At 40.3% G+C, this 23,896-nt stretch overlaps 1 protein-coding gene across 2 annotated transcripts in view; it reads left to right on the forward strand.

Moving 5' to 3' along the window:
• mettl15 (methyltransferase 15, mitochondrial 12S rRNA N4-cytidine) overlaps positions 1-23,896 on the forward strand; it is a 76,835-nt gene that overhangs the window by 23,230 nt on the left and 29,709 nt on the right. The window contains exons 3-4 of one of the 2 annotated variants that reach the window (XM_084108038.1): positions 17,870-17,935; positions 22,238-22,374. In XM_084108038.1, coding sequence (XP_083964164.1) covers positions 17,933-17,935; positions 22,238-22,374 — 140 coding nt within the window. In that variant the 5' untranslated portion in view covers positions 17,870-17,932. The remainder of the gene's footprint in view (positions 1-17,869; positions 17,936-22,237; positions 22,375-23,896) is intronic. The other variant, XM_084108037.1, reaches the window with a different exon arrangement.

A 23,896-nucleotide genomic window follows, 5' to 3' on the forward strand; every position in this document is an offset into this window, starting at 1 on the left:
TGAGTCATAGAGGCACACAGGCGCTGTCTCTCTCCAGCTTTCCCTCACCTTCAGTATCAAAACATCTCATTATCAGCTGTCATTCACTACTGCCAGAGTCAGAGCTACACCGCCGCTGTATCCTTTCTCCAACATTTCATTATTGCCAATGCCGCACGCAGTGATACTCAATAATTTAAAACGGTCGGTGTGGGTATGTGTGTGTACAGTGTACGTCACAGAGGGCTCCACAATTGGCCTGTTCTGCACATATTGTATTTGTCGTGATGCATGCTGTGTTTGAACATACTGTGCAGATTGTGTCTGCTGGCTTTGTATTCATTACATTTTGTCCCTTCAGTCCCTTTTTTTGCCCCTAGTGACTGAGTAGCCAGAGTAAACATCTGAAAAAACCTGAGGAAGACAGTGGCTCTAGCATTCTCCTTTCAAATAAATGCTAAGCTTTTTGAAGACTTGCTAAAGATGCTAACATGCTAAATTTAACCTGAGGAAGACAGCGGCTCATCTCTCCATTCAGACAAATGCTAAGCTTCTTTGAAGTCTTGTTTGGGCTAAATTTAGCTTGTTAACATACTTTACTGTGTGAGGAAGACATCTGCTCAGGACTCTCTGTGCTTTTCTGAACTTTTGTTTGGACTAAGATGCTAACATGTTAAATTTCATTGCATATATGTAGAGCCGATTAGCTGTGGTGTCAAATTGTAGGCAAACCTGAAGAGCTAAGTCACCATGGACTCCTTCTGGAATTTCCTTTAATTTCTTATATCAATTTATGAATAAAATAATGTCTGTGATAGAAATGACCTGAAGATACTTGATAGATATCTATAATATTGGTAGATACTAGGTATTTAATTGTACATGCTAATTTCCTCTACTTTTACTTATAGATTAACTTTGGCGTCATCTAACACTCACTTAAAGGGTTAGTTCACCCAAAAATGAAAATTCTGTCAGTAATTACTCACCCTCATGTTGTTCCAACCGCGTAAGACCTTCGTTCATCTTCGGAACACAAATTAAGATATTTTTGATGAAATCTGAGAGCTGATCACTTCTCCATAGGCTGCTAGGTGACCGAAACTTGCTGGCCCAGAAAAGTTATTAAAGAGATACAAGATGTAGTCCAAGTGACTACAGTGGCTCAATCTTAAGTATATCAAGCGACGAAAATACTTTTTGTGCGCAAAAACAAACAAAAATAACGACTTTATTCCACTATTCATTTCCTTCTCTCTGGGCCTCTAGTTGGTTCACGTAGTGTTTTTGCGCTGCGCGTCTGTGTTACACGTCACCACGTAGGCTCACTATTGGCCGACGCTGGTCATGTGTGTGATGCGTGATGACGTGTAACACAGACGCGCTGCGCAAAAACACTACGAGGCCCAGAGAGAAGGAAATGAATAGTGGAATAAAGTCGTTATTTTTGTTTGTTTGTGCGCACAAAAAGTATTCTCGTCGCTTGATATACTTAAGATTAAGCCACTGTAGTCACTTGGACTATATTAACGATCTCTTTAATAACTTTTCTGGGCCAGCAAGTTTCGGTCACCTAGCAGCCTATGGACAAGTGATCCAGCACTCAGATTTCATCAAAAATATCTTAATTTATGTTCCGAAGATGAACGAAGGTCTTACGCGGTTGGAACTACATGAGGGTGAGTAATTACTGACAGAATTTTCATTTTTGGGTGAACTAACCCTTTAAAGTGCCCCTATTAAGCTCTTTTGGATATTACTTTTCATATAATGTTTTTTATAGCTGTTTGTGAATGTAAAATGTCTTCAAAGTTTCAAAGATCAAAGTTCAGGACAAATTGAGTTATTGTTTCCCAAATAAAGAACCAAGAAACAAGTGCTTGAACCTACGTAGGTTTAAATTCACTGTTCGCAGGGAGTTTGATTGACAGGCGATCTGACCAATCATAATCCACCATCCACCAAATCCGACATTTAGTCCGACAAAGCAGTCAGGAGAGTAAGTAGATTAATGTCGGTAGATTTGAACTTGAAAAACGGTGTGCACTGACGTCTTTCCGCGGTTGAAGCAACATTTCTTCTGATGTTCATTCATGTTTATTTGATGCTATAAATTAACTAGAAGGAAGAGGTGATCGTTTCACGAGCAGCTTTAACTGAGGCGCTACAGCGATCTGTCATGGCACATTAAAGAGCCACAAAATGGTATTTATTGTTTAAATTTCTTTAAAAAAGGACCAAAATTGAAAGTTGAGACTTTGTTTCATATTAAAAGTAACCTGGTTTCTCCTGTCTGTCGGCGCGTTGTCAGTGTCCTCTTTGCTCAGCCATGTATTTTTCACTGCGTGAGAACATGATGTGCGACGGCATGGCTTGTCGGACATAGCAACAGTAACCAAAGGGGCCGGGGGCGGGTTTTGCGAATGTTCAATTGAAACAAATTACAACGTGCACTTTGACCTGCCCTCAAACACTGTAGTTTTAAGCTGAGGCCTGTAAGAGTTTAGTTCTTTTTTCCCCCCGACATGTTCTTATCACTGTGTATTCAAGTGCTGAGGAAGCCTCCGGAGCTGGAATTCGGATATGGTAATGGAAGTTTTGTTTCCGACATGCGCTGTTAGCGATAAACCAATCACAACAGACTGGACCATCTCACCAATCAGAGCAGAGTAGGTTCTCGGAATGAGGGGTTTTAGAGAGACAGAACCCTTTATTGAACCGTTTTAACATTGTGAGAAAAGAGGTGATGCTGCAGTGTATATTATGAGAACATTTGTGTTTTTTGATCTTGATTTAATAACACTGTTAAATGTAATCTCCAAATGGATATCCATTTTTCATACTCTACATTGGAATGTTGTGATGGTTGAATTCACTTGTAGCATTTAAAATGATTAATTTTAGTCTATTTAATTTTAGGCAAAATGGTATCATATTTTAATATCTCCATTTATTAAATTATCGATTCAAATATTCAAAATGAACATTTAGGCTATGAGTCGACTGTGTGTCATTTATGTTGTAGAACAAAACAACCAAGTGTTTACAAGTAATGTTTACCACAGACCTTTGATACTTCCATTATAAAAACCCATTGAAAAATCCTTCATAGTTGAAATTCAGAGTTGAAATCCTTGAAATTCAGAGTTTTTGGACTGTACTACATGAAAAGCCCTGTTGTTATGGAACACATTTTTATCAAGCTCATGATGAGACCTGCTTATAATTGCAAGGGAACATGTTGGCCAGGAAAAATGTTACAAGGGTACATGAAGGTTAATTAATAAAGACCCTGCCACACACCCCAACAGTGACATTCTCTGAGGAGCTTTCTCTCCCAGACACAAGCAAAGATTTCACTCCTTGTCTAGTGCGTAAAAGAAAGCCTGTCAGCGGGGAAAGTTTTGCAGGACTTGTCAGAGAAAGGGGTGGGTAGAGACAGGAGCTGCATGTGCCATAGCTAACACCCTGTGACGTTTGCAGAGGCGTCCATCCAGACATAAATCCCTTCCTTGGGCTATCCATCACCTATCTTTATCCCCCTCCAACTCTCCTCCCTGCAGGATTGAGGGGGTCCTCCATCAGATCTTCCCTCCCCAAACTCTGCTTAGTCAATGGGCCCGAGCCCACAATCTGTCACCGCATGACTGACTGCAGGCCTATTAAAGTCTTTACCACCTGACAAGGCAGTTAACCAGATGCGAAAGCGTGGCAGAAATCAATAGGGCTAATTTTTCAAAAGTTATCTCTGTTATCGCCTGTCTCGCACTTTTCTCTCTCTCACGATGCGTCGACGTGAGTGAAGGATCTTGGCCTTTTCGAGGCCTCAGTGCCTCGAGATAAATCTATTATCAATGCCAGTCAGACAGGAGTACGAAAGGTAGATTTTGGAGAAGTACAAACCTTCCTACCTCATAACTCAATGTCTCATGTGTAAAGACCTTTTGCTCTAAATTGGGTTCAAAGATAAATAAACAATGATATCTGCGGCCACTTCGTGGTTTGATTACAGAACAGAAATCCAAGTGTTGTATGTTTTCCCTCTTTCCCCCTTCTTCCGACCCAGGAGGTGCTAGAATATTCACATCCTTGTAACACAGACAAAGCCTCTGAATAAGACATGCTGGCTAATGCCGAGGGTAATGTGTTAAACACCTCCCCGGGGGAGGGAGATGGCTTTAGTTTGTTTTCGTCTTTATCCATTTTTTATCATCACTGATGATTTGGGCTGTTCAAATGAAATTAGACCAACTTTTTAAATTCTTATAGGGTTTAAGCTTGGCATGAAGACTAATTCAAGGCTAAAGCAGGTATGAACTAGCGGGAAAAAATAGCTAAACAATGGCCAAGTTTGCAAGAGAGTAAGGTTTAAAATAGTTTAAGATATAGGACGCAACCAGACTGTAGCGCTCAAAGAGCTGTTATCATATCACTGCAGACCTCCAATGAACACATGTCCCTGTCGTCCTTATAAAAAGTTCATGAGCTGGGGGGCAGAGCTGGTGGCATGGGGGCGGGGAGGCTGTCAGGCGCAGTGTGATAGGACATTGACAGTGTTCTTGGGAGCAAATGAGCACACTACACAGCCATACAGTACAGAAACATCCATACTAAAACATCCACTGACAGCAGCATACATTACTGCAGACTCACCCGGGGGTGGTCCATGGGACAGGCAAGATATCTCTGAACAACTTTTAACAGCTTGGGTTAGTTTCTCTAGCCGCGGTAGCCTTAGGCTTTCCCTCTCTTATCCCTCTGCGAGGTAGATATAGTCACCTTAAACTGCCCACACACGCCCAGTCAAGCCAACGTCAACACCAGTCTCTAAAGCCATCATTCAAGGTGGTGGTGAGACACTCTGCAAACATCGACCTCACTTCTGAGGCTTTACGGTGGCACGTGAAAGCGTTGTTTTGACTTTATGTCCTCTGTTGTGCTCTTTGCTGGATCAGGCCTTCCTGTGAGGACTTCAATAGCCAAGGAATGTTGTGTGTTTTTTGTCACTCTTTACTATTTAGTCAGACTAACAATAGACAAATGTGCTTGACAAATAAGAGGCAGTTAAAAACAGCCTTGGCACAAAGCGCTCTGTCTGTGTGGGTTCGGACTAATCCGTTACACAACATGTGGTTAAGGAGGCAGGGGCTGCATCTTTAAGCAGGATGAAAAAATCTTTTCCCACTGTTATCCCTCTCCTCCTCCCATCCATTCGTAGGCTCGTGGAAGCATGTCAGGTTGGTTCTTCTTGGATGCTATACAAACAAGCGTTGTAGAGCAAGAAAACACATGCATCTTGGCGGTCTACTTCAATGAGTACAATAAACTACACAATTCCTCTTGACAGAGTAATTTTCAGAAGCTTTTCCTGTCCTTTGGCAGGCACCTCATTGGTTGTTTAGCCCCTTTCTCTTTTTCTCTTTGGCCCAGAATCTTTGTGGTATAGTATTTGGCAGGAGTCCAGTGGCCCTCTCCAGCATTAAGTGTTTCTGGGTCAATCTTTTGTCTCTCAAGAACATGGCTGAGATTGTGAGCATTCACCTGGTCTACGTCCATCACTCAAATTCCTTCAGCTTGCCAAGTATGTTACTGGAAGCCATTTTGGACCATGTTTTGACATGCATTCTTGTAGCTTAGACCAACATAAATATGACAAAAGTAGTTGTTAACATTAAATGGATAGGAGAAAAACATAATGGTGATTCCACATCATGAATGTCTGTCCTGATTGTTTTAGGTTCCTTTAATGACTTTCTGTGAAAACTACCATGACAGTTTTGTAAATATGAGATTGATGGTTTCATAGTTAGATTTTTTTTAAATACAATTTTAGGGATGCACAATCCACCTTAAAGGGTTAGTTCACCCAAAAATTAAAATTCTGTCAGTAATTACTCACGTAGTGTAACAGCGCAGCGCTTCTGGGTTGTACGTCAGAACAATAGTGAGCCTACGTTCTGACGTACAACCCAGAAGCGCTGTTACACTTCATGAACTCACTCATAGGCCCACACAGAAGAAAATGAATAGTTGAATAAAGTCGTTATTTTTGTTTTGTTTTTTGCACACAAAAAGTATTATCGTCGCTTGATAAACTTAAGATTGAGCCACTGTAGTTACTTGGACTATTTTAACGATGTCTACTAACTTTTCTGGGATGGCAGATATCAATTATCAAGCAGCCTATGAAGGAGTGAGCCAGCTCTCAGATTTCATCAAAAATATCTTAATTTGTTTTCCGACGATGAACAAAAGTCTTATGGGGTTGGAACAACATGAGGGTGAGTAATTACTGACAGGATTTTCATTTTTTGGTGAACTAACCCCACACATGTGTCAAACTCGAGGCACATTATTTTATATGGCCCGCGAGAGCATATGGGTGTCTTAAAATTAGGAATTCAACGAAATTTAGGCTGCTGAAAATTTTCGGCCGAAAATAACATTTTCGGTTTTGGGCCGAAAGATACTAAAAAGCCGCCGTGTTCGGCGATGGTTTGACTCTGGCTCAGCGTGTTTTATGACTTTGCGTGCGAGTCCGCTTCCGAAGATGCATAACTTCGAAGCGCGTTCCGCTGTGTGTGCGCGCTGTGCTCTCCGCTCCGTGTTCACAGCGCGTTCTGCTCAGTGTTCCGCAAGCAACCTCCGTGTGTGTGTATGTTTGTGTTGCGAGCTCTGCTCACGCTCACCGGAAAGGCAAAGTCCGCTAAAAAAAGCGTGCTGACGTGAAATTTCTCTGGACTTGTTTCTTTTTGCAATAGCACTACTGTGCTGTAACATGGTGTGTATAGCCGTGCTGGGCAACAATGGTAAAATTACACGAATCACGATCCTCTCGTTCACTGGTCCTCTCCCTGCTCTGCTCATGCTCTGATAAAAATAGCTTTGTAGGACTATACTTTATTTTGACAATTGGTCAAAAAATAAATCTGTTAAATCTGATTCTGCTGCATAGAACTGATTGAAGAATAATATATTGATATTTTATATTATTTTAATATAGGTACCAGTATTAGCCTTTTCACCATTTGTATCACTCCGCTTGTCTGTGTTTGCGCCACTTGCATCATTAAGCCAGTAGGTGGCGACAAGTGACTGTCTTTATGAGTGAACAATTGAACTTTAAACTGATTAGTGCCAAAAACATTGATTAAAAACATTGAGAAACAAGTTGCTGAAACCAATCTTTAATGCTAATATAAATTGCTCATTTGCCTCTGGACACAAAAAGATTGCACTGGTTTTTGATTGAAATGTAACATCTATGCAAAATAATCCTTGAAAGATTTCTCATTTAAGGCCATTCCTGTTTGGAATATGTGATTGTGTATTGTCAACAATAAGCAGAAACATTCTGCATTTCCATTTTGTAGTGTGGATCATTCATTGCAACATTTATCCTCATTCTCATTTTTAAGAATCTGTTATCTTGACAAATAATTTATGCTACTGCCCACTGACATGCTTTTAAAGCTATTGTTATCCACATTTTTTGGCCTTTAAACACCTTAAAATGCACATGTAGCTCCGAGAAATCCAAATTTTATCGGGGAGCATGTCCCCAAATCCCCCTAACTACCTCACATTTGAATACGCATGACTGTGTGGTAATGTGTGCTGGTGTGGCTACAGTGCCAGGGCTGAATTTTTGAGCCAGTTTGCCCCTGCATATATATACAACATACATTATTCTCTCTGTATCATATCATTATTACCCAGCCCCTGATGTTTCGGGCTCATCCCCTGATGTTTTTAAAACCTAGAAACACCCCTGCAAATGCATATACAATATTTGTAACTTAAATAAGTAATAATCAAATAAAGAGACAATATATTAACATTTTAAAAGTCTTACAGTTACAACCGGCCCTTTGAGGGCAGCCATAATGCTGAAGTGGCCCTCAGTGAAAATGAGTTTGACACCCCTTAAGCTATTTCCTGTGAATGTGCAAGACTTCTGATTCGTTAGCCATTATTGGTAGATAACTAGAAGAATAACAAAGTGCAGTAAAGGATAAAACTATTCACACTATATATATACACTCACCTAAAGGATTATTAGGAACACTATACTAATACTGTGTTTGACCCCCTTTCGCCTTCAGAACTGCCTTAATTCTATGTGGCATTGATTCAACAAGGTGCTGAAAGCATTCTTTAGAAATGTTGGCCCATATTGATAGGATAGCATCTTGCAGTTGATGGAGATTTGTGGGATGCACATCCAGGGCACGAAGCTCCCGTTCCACCACATCCCAAAGATGCTCTATTGGGTTGAGATCTGGTGACTGTGGGGGCATTTTAGTACAGTGAACTCATTGTCATGTTCAAGAAACCAATTTGAAATGATTCGAGCTTTGTGACATGGTGCATTATCCTGCTGGAAGTAGCCATCAGAGGATGGGTTCATGGTGGTCATAAAGGGATGGACATGGTCAGAAACAATGCTCAGGTAGGCCGTGGCATTTAAACGATGCCCAATTGGCACTAAGGGGCCTAAAGTGTGCCAAGAAAACATCCCCCACACCATTACACCACCACCACCAGCCTGCACAGTGGCAATAAGGCATGATGGATCCATGTTCTCATTCTGTTTACGCCAAATTCTGACTCTACCATCTGAATGTCTCAACAGAAATCGAGACTCATCAGACCAGGCAACATTTTTCCAGTCTTCAACTGTCCAATTTTGGTGAGCTCGTGCAAATTGTAGCCTCTTTTTCCTATTTGTAGTGGAGATGAGTGGTACCCGGTGGGGTCTTCTGCTGTTGTAGCCCATCCGCCTCAAGGTTGTGCGTGTTGTGGCTTCACAAATGCTTTGCTGCATACCTCGGTTGTAACGAGTGGTTATTTCAGTCAAAGTTGCTCTTCTATCAGCTTGAATCAGTCGGCCCATTCTCCTCTGACCTCTAGCATCAACAAGGCATTTTCTCCCACAGGACTGCTGCATACTGGATGTTTTTCCCTTTTCACACCATTCTTTGTAAACCCTAGAAATGGTTGTGCGTGAAAATCCCAGTAACTGACTAGATTGTGAAATACTCAGACCAGCCCGTCTGGCACCAACAACCATGCCACGCTCAAAATTGCTTAAATCACCTTTCTTTCCCATTCTGACATTCAGTTTGGAGTTCAGGAGATTGTCTTGACCAGAACCACACCCCTAAATGCATTGAAGCAACTGCCATGTTGATTAGATAATTGCATTAATGAGAAATTGAACAGGTGTTCCTAATAATCCTTTAGGTGAGTGTATATACAGCGGGGGAAATAAGTATTGAACACGTCATAATTTTTCTCAGTAAATATATTTCCAAAGGTGCTATTGACATGAAATTTTCACCAGATGCTGGTAACAACCCAAGTAAGCCATACATACACAGAAAACAAAGAAACAAAAATAAGTTCAGAAATTAAGTTATGTGTAATAATGGCATGGAAAGCCAAGACAACTGCTGAAAACTTACAGTAATTAAAAAGCAATTAATAACAGCTGGTTCAGTCCCAAATGATGGCCTACAAAAAGGTCTCATTGCCAAGGTGTCACACAAGACACATCTCATGATGGGTAAAAGCAAAGAGCTGTCTCAAGACCTTCTCAACCTAATTGTTGCAAAACATAATGATGGCATTGGTTATAGGCGCCATTCTAAGCTTCTGAATGGTCCAGTGAGCACTTTTGGGGCCATAATACGGAAGTGGAAAGACAATAATTTCACCATAAATTTGCCTCGACCAGTGCTCCTCGCAAGATTTCTGATAGAGGAGTAAAAAGAATAATCAGAAGAGTTGTATGTATGGCTTACTTGGGTTGTTACCAACATCTGGTGAAAATTTCATGTCAGTAGCACCTTTGGAAATATATTTACTGAGAAAAATGATGACGTGTTCAATACTTATTTCCCCCGCTGTATATATATATACAGCGGGGGATATATATATATCTTCTTTGGAAGTCTCAGGACCTCAAAATTTCATCCAATCGTTGCATTTGGTCCGAATGCAATGATAGGATGTCCTACCTGCCTGTCAAGCTATGTATTTCCAAACCTCCGCGCACCCTACTTGTGCAGACATCACACATCATCAGCGTGTTTCATGATGCTATGCTGCAGAGTTGTAGACAGACAGTCACCAAGCACCACAAACAAACAGCAGTCACCTTTTACAGTTCCTCCTGAACCAAAACAACCAGCTTATGCTGCGTTCACGTCATAACTACCGTAATTAAGAGATGGCAACCCGTGACGTTCACGACCTCGGACATGGAATAATGCATTTCTGTTGCAACACTATTAACACTGAAATTACTTTGAAATACGCTCTGAAGGGAGGATGGGATCTTATGGGAGGATGGGAAGCAAGCCTCTCCGAAGTTACCTTACCTTTAATGCTTCCTTGAAATTAATCTTTAAAAACACGCATAATTTAATAACACTCTTTAGTGTTATTTTAGCAATCTGAATATTTTTCATACTGTACTTTATATTGCAATGCCTAAATTCACTTGTAGCATTTGAAATTATTGATTTTTGAGTTATGTTTGAATGTTTGACTTATTTACACAAAATAAATAAATGGTCCATACTGGCCAAAATTGTAATCAGTGCATCCCTGTTGATTGAAATAAAAAAGTGATAATAATAATGCAAATCAAAGTAATGCTTTGTAAATAGAAATTCAGCGTGCATATCTGTGCTTCACACCGTTTTATTTTATTCATAACCCACATTGTGTGCTCACAGCTACATTTGCTATGCTAGACACACAGCTATACAACATTGAGGTGTACAAATATAGTTATTACATTGCAGGATTTTGTCAGCGGGTGTCAATCATCCAGCTAGTTATGCAAATTAGTGACAAGGGGGGTAATTATAGAGGAAACTCCCTTTTCCCAGCAGAGTTTGACAGCCTCTCTAAGGCCTGGAGGCCTGGATGCATGTGAATTTTACTTTTTTTTTTGTTTTAATCTCAAGCCTAGTCCGATCAATGAACTAATCTTTGGTTGAAGTGTGAGATTATACTGATGAAAGTGTGCAGTGAGAATGACTTGTTATGGACAGAGAGGGCATTTGTTTGGTGCCTGTAGTTTTGATACTACATTCATGTTCAGAGATGCCATAGATTCTCTGTGTGCAAGAGTGTGCAAGAGTAAGTTAGTGGAACAATTTTTTTTTTCGTCGTCCACCTAGATATTGTACCACAAGCTTGCGAGTGGGGTGCCCAACAGATACATGCGCTCCATTAGAGCACCTACAAATTACATGTAAACTGAATCTTGTGTCAAGCTTGAACACAGAATGGAAAAAAAGTAACAAGCCACACCCCCCCCCCCCCCCCCCCCCCCCCAATCTCCCTTGCACCATGGCAACCACATGATGAGGAAAAGCGATCCTGTTCTAGTCGGTCTCTCTCCTTAATGGTGTGTCTGTTGGTGTAAGGAGATATTTCCAAAACTTCCCCTGGTTGATATTTTAGATCCCCTGCTGTAACTGAACTGGGCATGGGAGACACGGGTAGAATTTGTACCATCTCTCAGGTTGCTGGCCTTCTTCACTTATTGCAGCAAGCAATTGAGAGACAGGTCTATTGACTCCTCTGTCTGTCTCTGGTCCTGCTCCATGTTTGCCGGTGCTGTATGCCAAGGCGGGAAGAGGTACTCGACTGCCACTGTTTGCAAATACATGTGGGTCATCTGTTCTTTGCCACGGCTTTGTCTTGTTGATGCGTGCCTTGCGTTTTTCACACAAACGGTGGTTTGGCAGGCCGTGACAGAGTGTGCTTGACTGGAAACTCTTTGTCTGGCGGCAGTGACCCTCCTGAGTGTACTTTGAAATTCAGAGTAACTCCTTACTCTCCTGTCCCCTCTGCTGGCAAAGGCAGAAAATGCAGCTTGTAAGGCCTTTTTAGCATACAAAACAACTTTGCAAAACTTGTGCTTTTTCATTGATAGGTTTCTGTTTTCTCATTTCTTTTCTCATTTATTGCTATCATTATGAACAGACCCTTTTCTACTTCCCTGACCTGTGACGTGTCACTGAAAGAAGCGATATGGATTTCTTCTCTTTGTGAAAGACCACTTTGCCCTTCCATTGCAGTCTCTCATGTTGTTGCCATACGTCTCACCTGTCTTCTCTTCCCAAAGCTGCATTGGTCCTGGAAGACCAGGGAGCCCGGCCTTCAACAACACTCTGTATGAAATATCAATGCAGATGACTCACTTCGTCTTCAGTGTCAATCACCATTGCAAATGCCAAGCCCATTATAGCCAAATCCTTCTGGGAGTTGTTACGTCCATCTCCAGCAGTGGAGAAGGCAGGTTTCTTAAAGGGGCAGCGTTCCATAAAAAAGGTTGCTGTCTGACTATGCTGTAGGAGACATGAATTTTTTAGTCACGTTTTATTTGATCCAGCTAAAAACAGATTCTTGCATCAATCCCATTCACCCGTCAGCCCTGCACATAAACAAAACTGGTGACCAAGAGAAAAGAAAGCTTCAGAGAAAACTGGGTAAAAAAAAAAAACAGAGATGCTCCGAGCCAACACCCAGTGGTTGTCCCACGGGACTGGTACGCTATTTTGGGCTTGCTCAGTGCTTTCGTCATGGTAGAGGTAGTCAGAGGTTGTCGCATTTGATGCTGGGATGTTGCATCTTGCGTCACTATGGTTTTAGAAGAAGAGACAACTCTTTCAAAGCCATCAAGGTTATAAAGTTTAGCTGGAGGATGTTACTGTTTGATCAGGCTCCCGAGGAGGAGAATACCTTTATGGCTCCTATGTTAAAATTAGAAATAGCTGAAAAGCGTGGTTTGAACCATTGTGAGAGCTTCATTTTAAAATGTTATTTTTGGACACATAGAATGTTGTGTTGTCAAGTCCTAATATGAGTTGTTAATGAAACATTGTGGCAAATGTCAAAGTTAAGTTTTCTCAGAGAGGGCTTCATAACACGTGGGAAGATTCAGTGTGTGTCTTAGTGTAGTGTTCTCACATGGGAGTAGGTGTACAGATGCATGGAGCACAATGAGATGCCGCCTACTCAAGCCAAGTAACTGAGAAACCTCTCACTGATTTACACAAATCCACAGGTGAGCTGACGAGGTGTCACTTGTGGGTAATTAACTGTGCGCAGTGACACCACGGAAAAAATATCTGTGTCCCTTCGGCCTCCTTTACTGTCACGCCCCAAGCGTACAGCGAAATTGTCCCATTTCATCCTATTGGCTATCCAGTGAAATCTTTGGATGTCTAATGAAGCTATCTAATGAGAAAAGGTAGACCCTCTTGAATAGAATGAAATAAGAACACTAAACATATAATTTACACCCCATTTATTTACTCTTTGGTGTGAGGTGGTAAAGACATCAGGGACAGTAGCAGCTTCACTTTTCACTGTTAGTTTAACAAAAATATATGCTAATTGTAATTTTGTATGGACGGGACAGTTCAGTATGAAGATAAACAATAATTATAGTAGCTCAAATGTATAAACACAATCATAAGTTAAATAAGAATTGTGTATTTACTTTTATTGGGTGAAGATGGGTATCCACCGTGACAGTTGGCTTCTGTTGTTTTACAAAACTGGGTAACAAATAACATTTAGTTCACTTGTATATATTCCAAACAACTCATCCTATGTAGGGTTGCAGGAATTTATGGATCCTATTCCAGTGGGTCGACCCATAGGCATATGACATTGGCTAGACATATGGATTAAATAAAAAATTAAAAAATAAAAAATAATTATGATCATTGAACAAATGACATTCAGTCTGTGCAAAATTCTGTCATCATTTACTAACCCTCATGTACTTCCAAACCTGTATTACTTTCTTCTGTGTAGCAAAAAAGGAAATGTTGGATAGATTGTTTACGCTGCTCTTATCCATTCAGTGAAAGTGAATGGGGACTGGTTCTATTGAGCAGACAAAAAGCACCATATAAGTATCATGCACTCTGTGTGAGGAACAGACTGAAATGTTATCTGAAGAAATGACTGAAACTAATAACTTTCCACATATTGGAACTTGGTGAGTTTCATCAGATTATATTGTACACAAGAACCAATGGCATTTCACATCATTGATGTCAAACCTGGCGCCACCATCTTTATGTACCCTGTTTGAATATTTGTGAATGCGATTTGAGTGCTACTCTCACCTTCAATTTGAACACTGTTTAAGGGCGCAGAAGAGCAGCTGGTTCTGATGTCCCTGTGGTTCTGCCCTGGAGGAAGGCACTTAACCCACAATTGTTGCACACTGCGCCCTTGTCTCATCCGCTCATGACTCCAGCACTGTAACCAAGCCAAAGAGCAGAGATCACTTAACGGCTCAATGGCTTGAAAAAAACCCTACAATCTCTGAAGTGGCGGTGAGGGTCAATTTTTTTAGGCCAATTTCTATTTTCACCTTTTTGCTGCACACTGCCTATTAAAAAGTGTTTATCCCTAAAACATTGAAACGGAGTGGATTAATTTTGCCATTTATTTCGACAGACGGAATTTTTATTTTCTATCAGTCACAACAAATTGGTCAAAATGTATACAGTCGTGCTCAGAATTAATCATACCCCTGGTAAATATGATCAAAAATGGCAGTAAAAAATAAATCTGCATCGTTTATCCTTTTGATCTATCATTAAAAAAATTGGCAAAATCCTAACCTTTCATTTAAGTAAAAGAATTGAAAGTGGGGGGGAAATCACATTATGAAATAAATGTTTTTCTCCAAAACACGTTGGCCACAATTATTGATACCCTTTTATTTAATACCTTTTTTGCAATCTCCTTTTGCCAAGATAACTGCTCTGAGTCTTCTCCTATAATGCCTGATGAGTTTGGAGAACACCTGACAAGAGATCAGAGACCATTCCTCCATACAGAATCTCTCCAGATCCTTCAGATTCCCAGATCCATGTTGGTGCTTCTTCTCTTCAGTTCACTCCACTCATCAGGTCAGGGAACTGGGAAGCTTCATTTTGCTTCATGGCAGAAGCTTCATTTTGTGCTCCCTAACACATTTTTGTGTTGATTTTGATGTTTGTTTTGGATCGTTGTCCTGATGGAAGATCCAACCACGGATTTCTTCCAAAACCACGGATTTCTAGCAGAAGGCGTCAGGTTTTGATTTTTTATCTGTTGATATTTGATAGAATCCACGATGCCATGTATCTGAATAAGAAGTCCAGGACCTCCAGCAGAAAAATATGCCCACAACATTAAAGATCCAATGGTATATTAAATTGTACATATGGGGTACTTTTTATCCTTGTGTGCACCAAACCCATCTAGCGTGTTTGCTGCCAAAAAGCTCTTTTTTTAGTTTCATCTGACCACAGAACCCTGTGCCGTTTGAAGTTCCAGTCGTGTCTGACAACTGAATATGCTGGAGTTTGTTTTTGGATGAGCGAGGAGCATTTTTCTTGAAAACCTCCCAAACAACATGTGGGGATGTAGGGGTTGTTTGATTTTTTTTTTAATAGGCTTTCTGACCCCAAGACTCAACTAATCTCTGCAATTCTCCATCTGTGATTATTGAAGAGTCTTTGGCCACTCAAACTTTCATCCTCACCGTCCATTAAGACAATAGATACACGTCCTCTTCCTGGCAGATTCGTAACATCTTTAGTTGATTGGAACTTCTTAATTATTGCCCTGATGGTCAAAATGGGTATTTTCAATTTTCTATTTTCTTACAGCCACTTTCTATTTTGTGATGCTCAACAATCTTTTGCTGCACATCAGAACTATATTCTTTGGTTTTACTCATTTTGATGGATGATTAAGGGAATTTGGCCTTTGTGTTTCCTCATATATAAACTCCTGTGAAACGAAGACAATTTGATGTTCCTTGTCACCCTGGTGTGCTAAAAAAAAGTAAATATTAATGGGAATATACTTCAGAGATATTTTATTCATAAAAAATTCTAGGGGTATCAATAATTGTGGCCAACGTGTTTTGGAGAAAAACATTTATTTCATAATGTGATTTCCCCCCCACTTTCAATTCTTTTACTTAAATGAAAGGTTAGGATTTTGCCAATTTTTGAATGAAAGATCAAAAGGATAAACGATACAGATTTATTTTTAGGAAGTAAAGTTAACCTGTGCAGTGCACACGTTTTAGCCAATTACGATGTATTTAGTGCAATAAAACACATGTAAGGGATCATAGTGTTGATGATTTTCCGTGGATACGAGCAAAAGTGAGCCTGCAGTCTATTTGCGCATAGCGAGTGCAGTCAGGGCGGCAAATGAATGGCAATCCACTGTCTCTTCAAATCTGTTTGCTAGCAGCAAAAATCCACCTTATGCGACGGACATACAGTAAACCCAAGTGTCGTTTACTCAGCTGCACATAATAGCACCAAACGTTTGTGATGACATAAAAAAAGATGAACGCAAGTGCACCAGGGTTCGATAGAATCAAGTTCATTTCTGCTACAATACAGACTCACCATAAATTGGAGCTTTGGTCCATAAATGGTTGACTACACACTGGTGGGGAAATCTCAAGTAGTTATGAAATCAGTTATTTTGCATATATACAGTATGTACCTATGTGTATATGCTACTTTTTGTTTAGTTTTATTTTTTATTTTAATTGATGATCTTATTATTTTGTTTTATTATTTGTGTATATGGTATATTTTGTTTTTATTTAATCATTTATGTATAAAAGTGTATTCTTTTTAGTGCTGTCAATCGATTAAAAAAATTAACTTGATTAATCACACATTTTTTTCTGTGATTAATCGCAATTAAAAACACTTAAATTTGTATAGGTTTATATTAGTTTATATATTTTATAATGTCGTAATTTCACAGTTAATCTCCAAATTAATGTAGAGACAACATAAAGACAGTATATTTTAAATACTTGTTTAATGGCATCTTTTTATGAATTAAGGTCAGAATCACTGATACTATTACAGATAATGATGTCTGGATAAAAATGATCCTCCCCCCAATTCTAAACATTAACTATAGCCATCCAACATTACAGCGTACTTGAAAGCTATCAATGTAGGCGCAAATACTAGTAAATTGACAAATGCAAACCTTAGTAAATCACCTTGCATGATTCATTTATATACTCTCCTCTCATAGATTTAGCGTCTGAAATGGAAACTCCTTAAAATGCATATACAACAAGGTCGGCCGCAAAAATAACCCTGTTCACACCTTTTCAGTGCTAATTTATCACTGTGTCGCTTTAGTAAATCCTGACAGTAGTTTTTTAACGGCAAAAGAGGATTTGCGCTGCCGCAAACTATTAGCAAATCTGGCCCTTATTGATATTCATTGTATGGAAACAAATATAATATTCTTCAGAATATCATCTTTTGTGTTCCACAGAAGAAAGAAATTCATACAGGTTTGGATGGAATGACATGAGGGTCGGACACATTTTTGTGTGGACTATTCTTTTAAAGAGTTGTTAGTGATTTCAAAGTGAAACTGAAACTGATTTTTTTGTTCATCTTCAGAACACAGATGAAGATATTTTGAATGAAATCTGAGAGATTTCTGTCCCTCCATTGACAGTCCATGCAACTACCACTTTGATGCTTCAAAAAGTTCATAAAGAGATCGTAAAACTAATCTATATGAATTGAGTGATAGTTGCGTAGACTGCCAATGAAGGGACAAAAATCTCTCAGACTTCTTTAAAACTATAATGTTTTTCCCCCTTTGGGTTTGGAACGAAAAGAGGGTGAGTAAATGATGACAGAATAAAATTTTTTGGGTGACCTTAACCCTTTTAAGGCACAGCAGTACACATGAAATGGCTTGTTTCAATGCGAAGGGTGGAAAATGACTGAAATGCCCATTCTAAATGCACTATTACGGTAAGGTGACTTATTTTATCTTACTCTTTCAGGAAGAAATCATCTGATCACTGAAAATCTTGGAAGAGTTTAATGCCTTTAAAAAAGAAAGAAACATGGTGAGGACATAACATTGTTTTAGAAATAATAATAATAAAAAAATACTGTAAGCCTAAAAGAAGAAAAGCTTTATTATTATTATTATTAAGCATCTTTATATTGTCAGATCTGCTTCTGTGTCTTTTGCTCTGTGGGACTTTCATGTTGTAGTTTCTCTGTGTGTAGTTTCTGTGTTCTTTCCTGTGTCCTTGTTAAGCTCGTTTACCCCTCTGTTTAAATAGCCCAATAAACAGAGAATGTTTTCTCTGGTTCTCTGTCGGTCGTTGTTTGATGTCATGCAGGTGTCTCCAGTTCCCCGTGTTTTCTTTGTTTTTCTCAGTGTTATTTTGTTCCTGACTTATGTTATGTTTGTTTTCATTAAAATCTTCCTGCATTTTGATCCCTCATCTCTGCCTGCCGTCTTTGATTCCCCCGTCTCGTGACAGAATGACTGACCCATAATGGATCCAGCAGGGAGAATTACGCGTCTCCATCTTGGAGATCGCTGCATTGAGGATTATGCTCTGGATTTTGAGTTGGCTAATTTGAGCAACATGAGCAAGGATTGCCTGATGATATTCTTTCGGGGAGAGCTGTCTGAACCGCTCAGCTCACTCATGCCGTTTTGGGACCTTAACTGGACACTCGAGTATTACATCTATCTTGCACTGCAGTTGAGCGGCTCTGCACGAGTCATGGCTGTCATGGCCGCCTAGGCTTCCAGCTGTCATGGCCGCCAAGTCAGAGTTCCCAGTAGCCATGATCGTTGCCGATGAAGGGAGGCCTTCCCAGAGCCTCCGGCCCAGAGTCCTTCCCTGAGCCCGCTGCTGGCCCGGAGGCCTTCCCAGAGCCTGCTGCCTTCCCTGAGCCCGCTGCTGGCCCGGAGGCCTTCCCAGAGCCCGCTGCTTTCCCAGAGCCCGCTGCCGGCCCGGAGGCCTTCCCAGAGCCTGCTGCCTTCCCAGAGCCCGCTGCCTGCCCAGAGGCCTTCCCAGAGCCCGCTGCCTTCCCAGAGCCCGCTGCCGGCCCGGAGGCCTTGCCTGAGCCACCCAAGCTCCTTCCCCTGCCAGCACCGAACTGCAAAAACGATGTTGCTATATTAGTCTGCTTTGGATCTTTAAACAAACACCGCAATGTCTTATTCATATTTCATATTACCTGGGATTGGAGAACATATTTGAAAATGTACGAAAATTTAAATGCTAAAAAAAATAATTAAGTTTCATATTCATTATTACTATAGTTTGATTGCTCTGTTTTTCCAAGATAATCATAGAAATAGGCATGATGAAGTGTAATCTGTTGAACTCATTAGATGCCAGATAATACTGAAGTGGGACTAAATGCAGTCAAAAGCCTCAGGAGCCCTTTCAGCAAAGGCCAACCTAACATAGGGTTTCTGTTTTGTTTTGAATTTTTTCTTTATCTACATGTTTTCATGCTCTCTGTGTATCTACCTCTCACTGGTATTGAATGGCACACCAGGCGTACTAAAGCTGGTTGTTGTGACTCATCGTGTCGTCTTGTTCTCCCTCCCCTTTAGCTCTGCCTGTTTTTCAGACGGGAGAGGGAGACGCAGCCCCTCCACCATTGATGACCTCCTGTTCTGCTCATGCACGCTCGCACCTCTCCACCAACGTCACTATCGATCCGCATGCTTCTGTCTCCTTCTCTCTAAGCCGATTGCCCCCAAAAAGCCCCATCTCTGTACTGATGTTTCAGGGTGGAGGTGGTCCATTTTAACCAACTGGAGCTTTCTTCCTGCTTCTTTTGATAAACCAAAAGAACGAGCAGTTCTAATACACAGACACGAGACCTCTGAAATTTTTGTTTTTACAGTTGAAATAAAATGTGGCAAGTCCACTATAATATTATGGTATGCTAGAGCCACACAAGAGCTGTTGTTGTTGTTCCTGTCAGTATCAAAAGGGGGCAGTTGAATTTGAGGGCTGAAAGTGAGTCATCAGCTGAGGAATAATGATTTAGCTCTAAAACACAGGAAGAAATTGAATCAGACAAAACAGAGTGATGCCTGTGTGCCAGGAAATATTTTTTTATATCCTAGGGGAAAGTGCTTCTAAACCATTACATGATTTAAAAATGTCTCATTCACTCTTTCAGCTATTTGTCAAATGTTTCAGCTATTTGTTAAATTTAAGTGTCTGCATAAAATAATCAAAACCGCTTTTATTTAATAATGTAAAATTGGACATTGAATCAGCTAAAGTTGCTGTCATTAAACTGGATTTATTAATTACAATTGCAACAATTTCCTCATGCAGTCCTTTCTTTAATCCAGTTTTCTTACAGTATCTAATTCTTTCCGAACCATAAGTTAATTTGTGGCTTTTCGTGACAGAAGAGCATGAAGGATGAAGATTTTTGTGGTTGCTATGGACACATAGAGCAAAAGCTTGATAGTGCATCATTATTTAAAGGCTCTGACCTCATGTACTTGAGGGTATTGTGCACAAAAAGTATTGATCTGCAGCTATTTCATTTGTAAATGATAAAACTATAAAAAGAAAATGGAAAAAAAATAAATGTGGAAAAGCAGTGGAATATAAAATAGGAACGTGATGAACGTTCAAACTTGAAAATGAAAAAGGGACCGACTCACATACGAACGCAGGCGCTATCACAGGCGTCTCTCCCATGAGGTGATCAGAAACCAAAATTCTCGCATGAGATTAAATTGAAAATCGTGCCTTGTGACATTCTGATGCCAGGCCCTTCCTTTCTCTCCCCGATATATTTTCCCAGCTAGTACTAATGACACGTATCCATTAGAAGCTACTAATTACTTTGTCTTTGTGGTGTGCTGCCCAGCAGTGGAGTAGAACTGTAGGCCTATGGCATCTGCCTTAGAGCATGTTGTCTCTGTCTCACAAGTTAATCAGTGTGCAGTGGAATGAAGGAAGAACAAAAAGAACCCACATGCTGTAATACAAACACTTCCTGTTTTTGCCTGCAAGCAAGCAAATGTAGTTTTAGATTTCTGATGGAATTCACAGTGTTTCTAATGTTTCATATTTAGCTGTATATGAGTTTAATTATGCATAAGAATATTTTACCGAAACATTTTTCTGAAGAAGCTGCTTTTTGCATTACAAACAAACCAGCAATGACCAGGAGCTGTCAGTATACGAATACGACTAATATGCTATATCCCAAGTCTTCTCGAGCCATACAACAGTTTTGTGTCTAGAATAGACTGGAATTTTGTTGTTGAATGAAAATCTTGCCTTGAAAATCTTACTTGATAGCTCTGGTCAACATTTACTTTCATTTTGTGGCCAGACAAGTTATGAAATACCTGAAGGTGCATAAATGATGACAATTTTCATTCTTGGGTGAGCTATGTCTTTAATAAATCTCAGAAATACAAATTACATTTAATGTATAAATTATAAATGTATAAAATATTGTAAAAAAAAAAAAAAAAAGCACCCATTCACACAGAAACGTGCAGAACATGCAGACTTCATATTTAAATAGTAGTCTTTTGGGCTTTAATATTTAATGTAATATGTTTAAGTGTACAGTCCTACTTTTTATATATTTATCCCAAATTGGCCAAATTCTGTGACATTACATGTTATACTGTAAATTCCATTTTTATGACTGAATTCGGCGATTCCGTACGTGTTTTCTGCATTGTGGGAACCATAGGGCCCAACATTTATTTTGCGGACCCCCTGGCTGTGGGGCATGGACCCCACTTTGAGAACCCCTACTCTAGGCTTCTCAGACCAGTAACCAAAGTGAAAGAATGGTAAACAAAATGGTGGAAAACCAACTAAAAAGCCTTGAATGTTCTGACCCCAAAATATTCTTCTTCACACAAGTTTCTGAGTTAAAGATGTGAATGAATCAGTAATTTTGGTGAGATTATCAGGCATTTTAATGACAACATTTTTGTATCAGTGTTATTAAGGATGGATTCGTACTGTTTAGGGTATGACGTGTGGGTGGATGGCTCTGGGAAATGGACCCGAGGTGTAGCTGCTACTATGGCTCTAAGAAACCACTGAGACGCTTTCAACAAGAGAGATGATGACTCATGCATTGACTTTTGAGTGAGAACACAGGATAGTGTCTCTAGTGTGAGTGTGCGTGTTTGTAGGGAAGAAAAAGAGGTAGAATGCGCAAATGTGTTTCCTCTTTGAAAAGTAGCGACAAACTTTATGGACAGTGGCATCATACTTAGAGCAAAATCAATGTTTGGTTGAACATTAAGTAGCTTTGTTCAAGCCGAAAGTAGTTTTCATCATGAATAAAATATTTTACTTTTCTCTTTCTGGTCTGTTTTTGTATTTCAACAGGTTGTCCTGGATTTGACCTTTGGGGCCGGAGGTCACTCGAAGGCCATCCTGCTGTCGGTTCCTGATGTAATGGTGGTGGCGGCAGATCGTGACCCCACAGCTTTCCAAATGGCTCAGCGTTTAGCTGAAGAATACCCGTGAGTTTACTCTTTAATCAAATTTGGACACGGTGCAGCGGCTAAACTGCCAGAGGAACTCGACATGTGTCTTAATACCTGCTTGTGACCTGCTCTGTCCCTGTTGCAATCAAGTGGGTGGCGGTCACGGGGCTCTCTGGTTTTTATTTGTGTGTGTGAGAGAGAGATCCTCCAGTGCAGATAAAGAATCCCCGCTCTCACCCACGCTCAGTCGAAAGGCCCCAGCGTCTCATTTGTCAACGGGGCCTGAGGCTTCAGTGACAGGGAGAGACGCTGCCGCCCACGCAGGTTCCCCTGTTTCCTGCGTGAGAGAGTGTAGGATGACGAGAGAGAGAGAGGGAGAAATAGAGCTAGTGTTTAATAAAAGAGAACCAGAGGAAAAAGCATGAGGGCTTTGCGGGTGTGTGGTGTGTGCGCGTGTGCATGAGGCAGCACTGAAGTAAGCTCCAAATGAGATGTTCCTGACTCTGCAGCGTGGGTAGAGATACCTCTTTACGTGGATTCTGGGGAAACCTGTCTCAGAGGGACCGCTGCTACAGAAACCAACGCAGGAGAGAGGAATAAGAGAGAGAGAGAGAGAGAGAGAGAGAGAGAGAATAAGTGAGAGAGAGAGTACAAGTTATTCTGTCAGCAGCTATATACTCCACCAATGAGGCCTTTGACTCCCACTCATGATGAGAGGCTGGAGAAGCTGAAGAAATCATGCAATTAGCCAATATTATTGGATGGCTGTGTAAGAGGAGCAGGCAGCCCACGCAATCATCTTTCTCTCTCTGCTCCTCTTCTTTCCTCTCCTCTCCTCTATTCTCGTCTTGTCTTCTCTCCTTTCTCCTTCTCTTGTTTCTTCTCCTGTCTCCTTACTTCTAACCTCTTGTCTCACTTTGTATCCTCTCATTTCTCATTCTCATTCTACTTTTCTTCTCTCCTTTCCTCTCTTTTCATTTCATCTTCTCGCATCTCTTCTCCTCTCCTCTCGACTCTTCGTCTCACCTCGCATTGTGTCTATTCTCTTGTCATCTCCTCTCTTCTTTTCTCCCTTTCTCTCATATCTCATCTTACTTTTTCTCACCTCTCGTCTTTTGTATCCCTTTCTCTCATTTCTGATTCTCCTCTTGCTTCTTTTTCTCCTTTCCTTTTTTCTCTTTTCATCTGTTTGCTTTTCTGAGTTCTTATTAGAGGATTGGAATGGCAAGGTGTTAAGACATTGGCATCTGTTCCCTTAAACAGTCTTAATCAGACACAGAATTACAGTAATGCTCCAAGGCAAACACGTCATTGATGATTTCAATACCTTCTGTTGCCTCAGTACCTCCTTGTCACTTTAACACTTACTAAGAAAAATAAATTAATAACATCAAGATATGTTTTACTTTTGTCTGAATACAGGCCTTCTGTCGTCCTATCATTGTGTTTCAGCTCACATGAGCGAGACACGTAACACTGTCACAAACATGTGATATGCTTGACATTTGTCTTTAAGACTTGATGAACACATTTACTTTAGGATTGTCACTTTTCCTTT

Source organism: Abramis brama, assembly GCF_963993115.1.
Source record: "Abramis brama genome assembly, chromosome: 3".
NCBI classification, from domain to species: Eukaryota; Metazoa; Chordata; class Actinopteri; order Cypriniformes; family Leuciscidae; genus Abramis; species Abramis brama.